Here is a 12,337-nt window from a genome sequence, read left to right on the forward strand (position 1 = left end):
ATATTTTAGTGTACTGCATGCAGAGGTAAAGTCGATGGTGGTGATTTTCAAACCAGGCTGCATATTGTGAACATGTGGGGTACTTTTTAAAAAATATCGATACCAGGACCCCAACCCAAACAAAATGAGTATGAATCTCCAGGTGTCACGGTCTGCAAAGGTAGTTTTAAAAATCTCCCAGGTGTCTCAAATGTGCAGCCTGAGTTGAGAATCCCTGGCAACATATTTTTTTAACCATAAATAATATCGTATTAGACATACTGCAATTCAATTCTTGAAGTTCTTCTACAGTTATCAAAGGGTTGATGATAATTAAAGAGTCCAAATTGATATTGTTTAAGGAATTGGGCCCACCAATGAAATTTGAATTTTTGAAATACATCACACCAAAATTAACAGCTATTATGAACAGTCTTCTATATAACAGCCAAATTGATTGAACATCAAACTCCTACCTATTTTCTTACTTCCAGATTAAAAAAAAAAAAAAAACTCCAGTAATTTCCCATCAAACTCAGAATAAAATTCCAAATTCCTTACTGTGGCTCACAAGGCTCTACATTTTTAGCCACGTCTTCCTTTCTAATTTTATTTCCTGCCTCCCCCCTACCCCTGCACTTTTGTCCCTCTTTCCTCAAGACACACTGGACTCCTTACTATTCCTTGAACTCACCAAGCCCCCATTTCAGAGCTTTTGAGAATGGCTGATCTCTTCGTGCGTTTCCTGTGACTCACTTCCTACTTCATTGAAATCTTCCCAAATCTTCATCTCTTCCCAAATACCACCTCCTCAAGAATGCCTTCCCTACCACCCTTTCTTTCATTCTTTCATCACTTTCTAGCCCCTTAACCTCCTTGATTTTTCTTCATAGCACTTATTGCTACCTATATAGTACACAGTTCTTTATATCTTTTATATTAGACTATAAGCATATGAAGGCAGAGATTTTATTGTTTGTTCATTTCCATATCCTTAAAACCAAGAAAGACCTAACACATAGTACATGTCCCTGAAATATTGTTGAATGGATGAATCAGTAAAATGAATATACTAATTAGCTCAGACCTCATGTTCTAGAGAAGTTTTAAGGGATGTCTAATAATTTTCCAAAAGTTTCAAATAATTCACAGTGGGTATGAGTGGCATCCTAAAGAAATTTTATTTCCCTATCATGTATTTGGAAAAGCTTGGGAATTATGGTGGTTCTAGAATAGCTCATTCTCTTAATGTTGGATAGTTCTAGAATTATGTTGCATAGAAAGTGAAATACATGTTTCCTCAACAAGTTACTCAGACTTTCTTCATCAATATTAGGGACCTCACATGATCCTAGAAACTTGTGGAACTCATTCTGAACCCTAGAATCATACTTCAAAAGATAGCGGAAAAAATATTGATATATCAATGGAAGGACAGGATATTATAGCCTAATAATTTGCAGAACTGCCAGGTTCAGAATACCAAGTTTTAACTACAGGATTTTCAGAGCCTTTGCTTACAAATACTGTTGGTAAATTTCCAATAAGTTGTTATAGTACATATGTATCCCAAACTTATTTGATTACAGAACTTTTATCAGAGAACATCTTGAGGAATCAGTGTTCTTTAGTTGAAATTATAGGATTCACTTCATAGGGTGCTATGTCAAAGATGGTCACAACACCCAAAATGTGTAATTAAAGTGTTGTTAATTTTCAGCATCCTTTTATGTTGGTCTAGTGATTGCTTTAGATGCTCTAAAATAGAATATAGTAATATTCAGAGAGAGTAAGTAAATGCCTTTATTATTTCCCCCTCTTGTTTCTTCAACTTTACCCTCTTTAAAAGTTATATACTCATGAAATTAGTTTATCAAACATTAAACCAAAAGAAACAAGAATGACCCCCCTTTAGCTGTATTCCCCTTCAACTACAGATTCTCTCTCTCTCATACTCCTCAGCGATAGTTCTTTAAACTGTTCTCATATCTACTCATTTCTGAACGCACTTCATTGGATTCTGCATTCACAACTTTTCTGAAACCTCTCCCATAATCTCTACATTATTAAATCCATTAGATTCTTTTAAATATACTACCTTCTTGACCTCTTAAGACCTTTCAATTTAGATCACCTTCCTTTGGAGCACTTCACTCAAATTCCGTGATTCCATATTCTCCTGGTTTTCTTCTTACTGTTCCATCATTTTCTCCAAAGTTTCCTATTCCTCTCAAATGACCGGAAAATGTTGTAGTTTTTCAACATTGTTACCTAAGTCTCCATTCTCCTTAGTGCCCTTCTCTTCTCAATCTAAGCCCTTGATCTCTTCCATCCCATCCCCTTCCTTAGTGTAAATTATATGCCTTAGTGTAAGGGTATGGCAGTAACACTGAGACTTAAGTCTCTAACCAAATATCCCCTTTGAACTTCAAATGCACATTTTCAACTGTTCATACATGTGGATAGCTCACAGAATTACAAACTCAACATTTCCGAAGGGAAATTTATTAGTTCCGCCCCATCCTCATTAGTGATAGTTTTCCCTTTCTCAGTAATTCTCTCTACACATGAGGGGGATTTAGCTCCATATCCAGCTATGCTGCTCTTTTGAAATAGCTCATGCTTTGTAATTACTTGTTCAACACCAATCTTTCTTCTCTAGAGGGCAAATACTATTTCCATCTCATTTACTGCTGATTCCTCAGTATATTCCTAGTGTCCAGTCAGATGTCTGCCATATAAATAATAGTTTAATGAAAAAAAACTTTTTCAACTGGTATTGGATGTGTAGACTTCAATACATAAGTGTTAATGAGCCTGCATTCAATGGGATTATTGGAAAGTAAAAATACCTAATATTTCCTGGGAGCTTACATTCTTCAATACTTTGTGTTTATGTGGGTTTCTTATGGTTTTGCTTCCTCCTGTAATAGTCATTGTAATTTAATGATGAAAGCACTAACACTTTGTGGATGAAAAATCTGAAACTTAAGTAACTTGTCCAGACTTACAGAACCAGTGACTAATAAAGTTCATGTATATTTTTGGTTAGGATACTTTCTCTCTTTGAATGGCAATCTGTGTGATGATGTACAAACTGTATAAAATAAATTGAAATATGTAAACTGTGTAAGTAAATTGAAAGCTAAATTGAAAGCCATAGGACACCAGATCTCTGAAAGCCACACATAAGCAAAGTGCTTAGCAATTATCTGTTGAATAAACAGTTTAAGCCAGGTAGAGAGTGTATTAATCTTAAAATCAAATACTGAAGAATGTGATTGAAACTGCTATAATCTACATTAATTGAAATCAAAATATGAGCTATGTAGTACCTGACAACTGTGATGCTTGATAGTTGAGGACATAAGTACTCCTAAGAAGTTATGTCAATTGCTTAGTGGTGCTTAAGTTACTCTGTTTACACCATTTAATGGAGGGTTTGAATAAATGACATTTATTTCTATTTTGTAGTTAGCATAATGGCAGCAATGTACAGAGTCTATTTTCACTCCACCTGCATGCCAGATCATTAAGACTCTTAACCAACACATTTCAGGTATTTAGTGATGACTGGCATCAGTGATTTGCAAACATGGGGCTGCATGAAACAAAAAATATATTTAAGTAGCAGTTGGCAAGTTTGTGATGCAAATAAATGGAATATTACACATGCAAATTCAAACATTGCTAAATCATCCTCAAAGGACTGCAGAAGGAAAGCCTGTTTGAGGAACTATTATTGCTTAGAAGAAAGAAAATAAAAGAAATAATCCTAATTGTTAAAAATATTTTTACAAAAATCCTTGTATAGGGAAAAGCACTATAATGGAAGCCAGGAAAAGTGGGTTTTGCCCTAAACTCTGGCTATTTAATGCAGGTCAACTTGCTAATCCTCTCTGGCCCTTCTTTTTTTTACATCTTTAAATAAGGGGATTATACTAGGTTGTCTCTTAAGGGTCAGTAATTAGCTTTTTACTTAGCAAGGTTATTTCTTTTCAAGAGAAAGATTTCAAGATTCCGAGGACAAAGATATACACAGAGTTCTGAAACTTTCTGTAGTGTTTATAACATGATGTCCAGAGGAAATGAAGTAATTTAGCATAACATTCACATCTTGTCCTATCACTTAAGACACACTGGAAAATAGGAGTGCCTATTTTCTATTTATAACAGTAACAAAGGCACCCTCTTTAATGGCGGTAATTACCCTCTGTTAAATCCATTGTCACTGTTCCATGTGTGTACGTGCCACTGAGTTCTCAAAGTTGAAATGCCTAGACATTTCATTTGGCTGAACTCTTCTTTCCCTTCCACTCATTCAATCAGAACTCAAAGTTTTACTACTAGTTTTGGAATACACACCTATTGAAAGTTAAGGTCTTTGTGTATGCTAATCACTTTTTTGCATAATATGTTCTGGTTCCTTTCTGTTTTGTTTTTGTTTTTTTCTTATTGCTTTTAAAAGTGCTTGTGTGTTCATTAGGCATCATTTGAATGACATATTACTAAAGATTTGTGTTGCATCCATACACATAGAGGCTTTAGCATAGGGGGAAAAAACAACACAAATGCCTCCCAAGATATTAAAACCTTCAAATACAAGGACTCTTAGTGAAAGGAGTAAAGGCAGTACCTATACCTATTATTTATTGTTTTTAATATTTGATTGCCAGTAATGGCTGTATTTCTACTTCAAAAATGGCCATGTTTGTCCTGCTGTAGCAAACAATTAAATAACTTAAATAAGTGAACAAAATAGTCAATTAAAGGCTGTAGAAAAAAAACGGTAAAATGTCTTTATGGATAGATCAGGAATAAGTTCATTAAAGAAATCCCAGTTCTCTGTCAAAAATTGAAATTAGAATATTACTTTAATTATTAAATTTAAAAGGCAATTATAAATAAACTTGGGGGCATTTAGGTTTTCTTCCTGGAACAGATTCTGATCGCTATCGTTTTCTCAAAGGATGAGGAAATATCTATCACCAAGCAAACTGACAAAAGCACAGTTAACAAAATCCAGTTGTAGTAGGACTTAAGCAATGTTGCTTTTCTAAGGACTGCAATTGCTGTGAGGCAGAGCTCTCTACCTGGAAGTTCATTCCTAGATCTGTTCAACTTAATAAGCATTTACTGGGCATTTTCAGTAACATATTTCATACACTGAAGAGAATGAATGAATTATAAAAGTCCCTCCTCCCTAAAAACAGACTAGTGCTCCATTGTCTCATACAGTAGCCACCAGACATGTTAAATAAAATTAAGTAAAATTAAAAGTTTAGTTCCTCAATCACACTAGCCACATATGGAGAGCACAGGTGTAACATTCCTGTCACCGCAGAAAGTTCTGTTGGAGAGTAGTAGATTATAGGAAGGTAGGGCATGAAATCTTATTTTTGTACAGTGTGATAATGTATAGCAAAAATACTGGCAGGTGGTATGATGAACTAGAAAACTAGTGATCAACTCTATTGGGAGTGGTTGTAAGGGATCAGGGGAGACTGCCTGGCAGCAGTGACGATCAGCTGATTTTTCAAGGATAAATAGTTATTTCCAGATAGTCAAAAGGAAAAAGAACATTTTAGGCAGAAGGATCAGTGTGACCAAATAGATGCTTACAATGATCAAGCTTTCAGTATGTGCCAAACATTGTTTTAAGTGTTTTCTGTGTCTTTTTTCTTACAATAAGCCCTAGTTTAAAGTAGGTAAAATTATCACCTACATTTTACAGGTAAGAAACGTAGGCATAGATACATTAAGACGCTATCCCTGGCTTACAATGTCAGTGTGTAGTACAGCTGTTCAACAAACACAGTCTGCTTTTAGAGCCTGGGATCTTAGCCACTAAGCTGTATTGTCACCCATAGCATGGTAGTCCATAGAACTGTTTACGCCCAGCATTTCTGAAGCAGAAAGTAGGAAGGGGGAAATTATGGGATGTTAGGATGAAGAGATAGGCAAGAGCTGGATTCTGAACTGTTGATTTACCACGTCTAGGAGTTTCATCTTGATAGTATAGGTGAAGCGTTAAATTTATGAAGGAGATACAATCATTTTTTCAGAGATCAGTTGGTGGCAGTGTGGATAATGCAGTGGAAGGAAGAGAGGGGGAAGTAGAAACAACACAGCAAGATGCCATTATTAATCCAGGTCAGAAATGCTGAGGTTTTGAACAGAGGCAGTGACAGTAGGGTTAAGTGACATGTTGGGAAACATACCTTACATAGATGTAGCATAACTTGGTAAGAGAGTGAGGGGTCAGTATAACTACACCTAGATTTATTTCTTTAGAGGCTGCTGTTGCTGTGATTCATTGTAGGGGACTACAGGCCAGAGGGACAGATAAGTTTAATGTTGTTTATTCTGATTTAGACCTATCCATAGAATATAGAGGTAGATATTATCTGCTTCCCTAGTTCAGATAAAGTGTCTGAGTTTGGAAGAAATATTCTGGGACAGTCCCCTTGAAGATGATTGTGAAAATCAGTGGACTTCAGTGATTTTCATGTGATGAAGGCGTAGAGTAAGCAGAGAAGAGGACCTGATACAGTAGAGACACCAACAGTGAAGATGTAGTCAAAGAATCCGGGAGGATAGTAGAGTTTGGAGGTGAACTGGGAAAGGGAGTGATCCTAGAAGCCAGGGTAAAGTTTTAAGAGGGAAAAACTCAATGAAGTCAAGTGGAATTAAAATAAGGACTCATGATCACTTCCTAAAAAATGGCAATTAGGAAATCATAACTGACATTTATAAGGGCAATTTCTGTGACGTGCCAGAGGCAAGAGCGATGGAAATGGTTGAAGGACAGATGGAAAGTGGAAGAAGAGAGCTAGTGTTGACTATTCTTAATGGAAACTCTACTGAGACAAGAAAAGAGGGATGGGGCAGAAGGAGGAGAATGATGCTTTTTTAATAATAGAAGTAATATTTGCTCATTGTAGAAAATGTGAAAAGCTCAGCAATATTCAAAATAAAAGTGCAATGTTACTTTAAATCCTACTACTGACAGAAAATTTTTTCAATATCAGTATGTGTTTTCCCACTTTAAAAAATTATCTATTTTATCATAAATAGATAAGATAAAGATAAAGATTTCTGTGCAATCTTGTATCTTGGTTTTTCACTTAATGTAAGTATTTTCTTTTATTAGGAGTTTCTCACCTACATATAACTTGTAATGAATGTAAAATATTAATTGAAGGGTAAATAGTCCTATAATTTCACAATCTATTTGCTTGTGTTTTATTTTAAAGTACTTTATTCTTTCCCATATTTAATTGTTTTAAATAAGACTGATATAAATATCTTTGTACATAAATTTCCGTATTTTCATATTTACATTATTTTATGTTTATACATTTTAACATTTAAATTATTTCATTATTAAAATGATCAGAAATGTATTTAGAAAATCAATAATTATTTTCCCAGCTTCCTGTGTATATTACAAAAATTATTTCTACAATTTTTCTGTAGCATATAATTTTACAGGTAGTCATGAGAAATATTCACTTCTCAAAACTTCACCCTATTGGGTAATATTATTTTTAAATTATTGTTCACTAATTTACTAAGATGAAAAATAACTCATTATTGCTTTAATTTTTATTTACTTTTTATTAGTGAAGTTAAACTAAAAATATATATTTAATAGATATTTGAATTTTGTCTTTGAACTGTTGATTCATAGTCTTATCCTATTTCTATATATTGGGCAGCTTATTGTTGTTCTTAATCTGTATATTCATCATTTATCTATCATATTTATTATAGATATTTTTCTAGTTTTCTATTTTTTCTTTGTTTTAATTTTTATATAGCCAAATAGTTGTGGTTGTTGTTTTAACTGCATTTAACCCCATAGAGAACAGAGAGGTAAGAAAGGTAAGAGGGATCCAAGCATGATTACAACCTGAAGGAAAAGAACAGGTGAACACAGCCGTGGTGTTATAAGGGAATGTGAGATGACCTGGGGGCAGGATGGAGCTGAGACCCCCAAAGCAGCGTGATTGGAGATCATGATCAAGAAGTCCTGTTCTTCAAAGACAGGAAAAAAGGTCAAAAATTTGTTGCAGATAGAGGTGACAGAAGATTTCAAAAGTGGGACTTAAATACTGGTTGTTATGGAACGTACATGACATTATTACCTAGGAAGAAGGAAAAGAACCTGGTTTAGATTACAAACAGATAATTTCAGCATGAACTAGGATCATCCCCTCACAGGATATGTTCCAAAGAACAAGATCCTCAAACATAATCATTTTTGAGCTTATTTTTCATTATCTTCTTCTCCTCTAGCAATAATGTTCCTTTAAAATTCTCCAGCAGTGACAGAGCCATGAGATTTCACATATTCATCTCCCCTTATCAATGCCATTTTACTCATTTAAACATCGCATTCTTGAATTACAGCATTTTTGTGTTCATAATGTCCTTATTAAGAAATTCAGGTCTATGTATTTTATTAGAAAGAGAAAAAAATGTAGAGAAAATAAATGCAAAAATAAATTGAAATCCGTGATGGTAAAAACTTTAAATATGCATTTCATTCCCAGATATACCAACTGCCAATTAAGTTAAAAATATTGTTTCCTCCTAAATTCAAATGGATCACTGACATATTTTGAAATGTTTATGGCTTATGCTAACAATATTAAGACCATAAATCATACCTATACTAATATATTTAAAACATAATTGCTATTAAGTTTGAGAGGCAAAATGCAAAAGAAAAATGGAAATTACAGTATTACTCATCTGTTAGGCTTTCTGCTGAAGGATAGGAGGAATATTTGCACAGGAAATGTGACAGCTCTGCCACTACCTGTGATTTAGAGACTATCCATCAGATTTTCCAAAAGTATTTATTTTTGTAATGGGCAAATACACCGACAGACAGAAATCAAATATTAAACGTTTAAAATACCTACTTCATTTGTTTCACAATGGTACTTTTTCCAGATTCTCCTGCTCCTGCAACAGAAAGATAGGAGTGTTGTCAACTGATACACCAAGTTCATATAGATATTAAAACCTGTGACTATCACTTTCTTGTGGGTAAATCTTTTACAGACACCTCTCCTACATAAAAAGGAGAGTAATCCATCAAGTCTTGAAAGGTATTATTAGTTGTCTACTTTCAAAGATAGTAGCAACCCCTCTATTTTGATATTAGATTCAGATATAGGTCTGGCTCCAAGGTGGAGTGTATTTTCTAAAACAAGAAGTGTATACCATCAGGAAAAAATTCTATTGCATTCAAACATAATTTGGAACGCTTCTATCTCCTGGGTTTGCAACTCGCCCCCAAAATGGTCCCAACTTCATAGTCTCTATATCACTCTCATTCTCCCAGAATGTCTCCTCCTATATCCTATTTGATTAAATAGCAAGGAAAAACAAAACCTGAGACAATAATCTTTTATTTCCAGAAGAGTTCAAAGACTATTTTGATTGAAGGATGGGCTCTTGTTTTTGTCATTATGTTTACCTTGCTATACAGGCACTCTCTCTTTGATTTAAGCATAGGAAAGTTGTTAATAATACTAAGCAAACCTAAAGAGAATGTGGGATAACAGTGATATAGGAATGTCTCAAAATGGATTACACATTCCTGGGCGAGGGGCGGGGTGGCGGTAATGTCATAGAGAACCAGTTGCATTTATCTGGGACATCTATTTAGTTGATGATATGCAATGTACAACTTTATTTCGATATGGTTGGCAAACATGTAGAAAGATACAAAATTCACATGATTTAAAAAATTTAAAACATGAACTTTTAATGAAAAGATCAGTGATTATTTCAGGCTATGCTTCAAGGCCTTTTGAGCATATTTCTTGAGTCTCCTTTACCCGTAAGGCGTATTTATTTGGGAAGTGAAAACCAAGAAGTACTGAAATAAAGTGTGATTACTTAGATTTGAGGATTTGGCTCTGTGCTTGTGTGTGTGCTCATGTGTGTGTGTGTGTGTGTGTGTGTGCGTGCATGTGTGTGTGTGTGAGAGAGAGAGATCTTCAGTAAATCCTTTAACCTCTTAGTTTCCTCATCTATAAACTGAGAATACTTACCTCAAGATTATTAGAAGACCATAATGACATAATACGCATGAAATCATTTGCAAACTACAACACAGAATAAAACATAAAGTGATGTTATCTGAGAATCAAGGTCATAAGAAACGTTGCAGTGTTTTGTAAAACAGAACAGTCTAAAGATACCCTACATGTATTACACAAATGATGTGGGAGCAACTGAATGTCCATGTGGAAAAAGAACATTGACTCTTAAATGACAACAAACCAAAATCAATTTGAAGTGATTTGTAAGGATAAATGCAATGGGACTCAGGAGAATTCATATAAGGATGTTCAAAATGATTAATAGAATAAAAATGGCAACTGTATGAAAAGAGACTAAAAAGGAATATGACTCTTGAGAGTGAAAATGATGAGAGAATTTGATTAAAACTACTATAATATGTAGGGTATGGATAGACCATAAAAACAAACTTTCAATTTTTTTACTCATCTATGAGTCCTAAACATGTAAGGGATGTGGGTGGGGAAGGAGCAAATTCAGGCAACTTTTTTAAAATTGAAGTATAGTTGATTTACAGTGTTGTGTTAATTACTTTTGTAGAGAAAAGTGACCCATTTATATATATATATATATATATATATATATATATATATATATACACACACATACACACATACATACATATATACACACACACATCCTTTTACATATTCTTTTCCATTATGGTTTATCACAGGATATTGAATATAGTTCCCTGTGCTATACAGTAGGACCTTGTTGTTTAACCATTCTAAATATAATAGTTTGCATCTGCTAATCCCAAACTCCCAATCCATCCCTCTCCCACCCCCATTCCCTTGGCAGCCACCAGTCTGTTCCTTATGTCCCTTATTCTGTTTCTGTTTCATAGATAGGTTCATTTGTGTCATATTTTAGATTCCACACATAAGTGATATCATACGGTATTTGTCTTTCTCTTTCTGACTTACTTCACTTAGTATGATCATCTCTACTTGCATCCATGTTGCTGCAAATGGCATTATTTCGTTCTCTTTTATGGCTGAGTAATATTCCATTGTACATATGTTCCACATCTTCTTTATCCATTCATCTGTCGATGGACAGTTAGGTTCTTTCCATGTCTTGGCTACTGTGAACAGTGCTGCTATGAACATAGGGGTGCATGTATCTTTTTGAATTAGAGTTTTGTCTGAATATATGCCCAGGAATGGGGTTGCTGGATCATATGGTAATTCTATTTTTAGTTTTCTGAGGAACCTGCATGCTGTTTTCCACAGTGTAGAAGGGCTCCCTTTTCTCTACACCCTCTCCAGCATTTGTTATTTGTAGACTTTTTAGTGATGTCAGGCAATTTCTTGAAGTTTGGATGTTCTGGTTTTATAGATGGGAGAAAATCAGGGAGTCACCATGAGTTGGTAAAACCTGATAATACACATTTGTTCATAAAAGTTTTATATAGAATCACTAAACTCTAAAGCATTGAGGAAAACTCAGTGTTTTATAATTGATATGAAATCATATCTTTTAAAATGTATCCTCAGGTTATAATTACCATTCATCAATGAAATATGTGAAATATGTGAATATCATTGAAATATGATATTGACCAAGGACCTGATATAACATGCCAATGAGTAAATTTTTAGTCTTATACTAATTTCTGTATCCTTAAGAGAAGCAAAGGCCTTGATACATTACTGTGAAATTGGGTCACAGGACATCTTCAAAGTCTGTGTGCTTGTTAATTTTGGACAAATTTCAAAGTAGCACAACTAAGGCAATTTAAAGAATTTCCAGGAGAAACCCAAATTCAGAAAAACTAATTAACAGACATAAACATATCCCTTACCAGCATGGCAATCAACTGCCTTGTTTTACCAAAACTAGTATGACTTTATGTGAGCAAAAATAATATGACTTCTGGTAACCCTGAATCTCAGAATTTTATTCAAATTATATGAAAATCCATATTGAATCAGAGGACCCTGACTACCCTATTTAAACTTTTAACCCCACTGTCACCCGCTATCTTCCTTTCCTTACCCCACTTTTTTCCCAGCACTTATCTCATTCTACAAAGTTACAAATTATTCACATGTTGTTTTTAACTTTTCCTGTCTATCTTCCAAGACTGCAAGGTAAATTCAACAAGGGCAGGGAAATTAGCCTGTTTTGTTCACTTACGTATCTGAAGCACCTAGAACAGTGCCTAATAGTAGAATCTCAATGAAACAAATACATTCTTTAAACTCATATTGAATGCTTGAAAAATACAATTTTGTCCTCTGTGTTT

General features: G+C 34.3%; 1 protein-coding gene across 1 annotated transcript in view; it reads right to left on the reverse strand.

Moving 5' to 3' along the window:
* LOC133097016 (guanine nucleotide-binding protein G(t) subunit alpha-3-like) overlaps positions 1 to 12,337 on the reverse strand; it is a 47,644-nt gene that overhangs the window by 19,276 nt on the left and 16,031 nt on the right. Inside the window, 2 exon segments of the mRNA XM_061199017.1 lie at positions 7,920 to 8,019; positions 8,913 to 8,955. Coding sequence (XP_061055000.1) covers positions 7,920 to 8,019; positions 8,913 to 8,955 — 143 coding nt within the window.

Source organism: Eubalaena glacialis, chromosome 8 (assembly GCF_028564815.1).
Source record: "Eubalaena glacialis isolate mEubGla1 chromosome 8, mEubGla1.1.hap2.+ XY, whole genome shotgun sequence".
NCBI lineage: Eukaryota > Metazoa > Chordata > Mammalia > Artiodactyla > Balaenidae > Eubalaena > Eubalaena glacialis.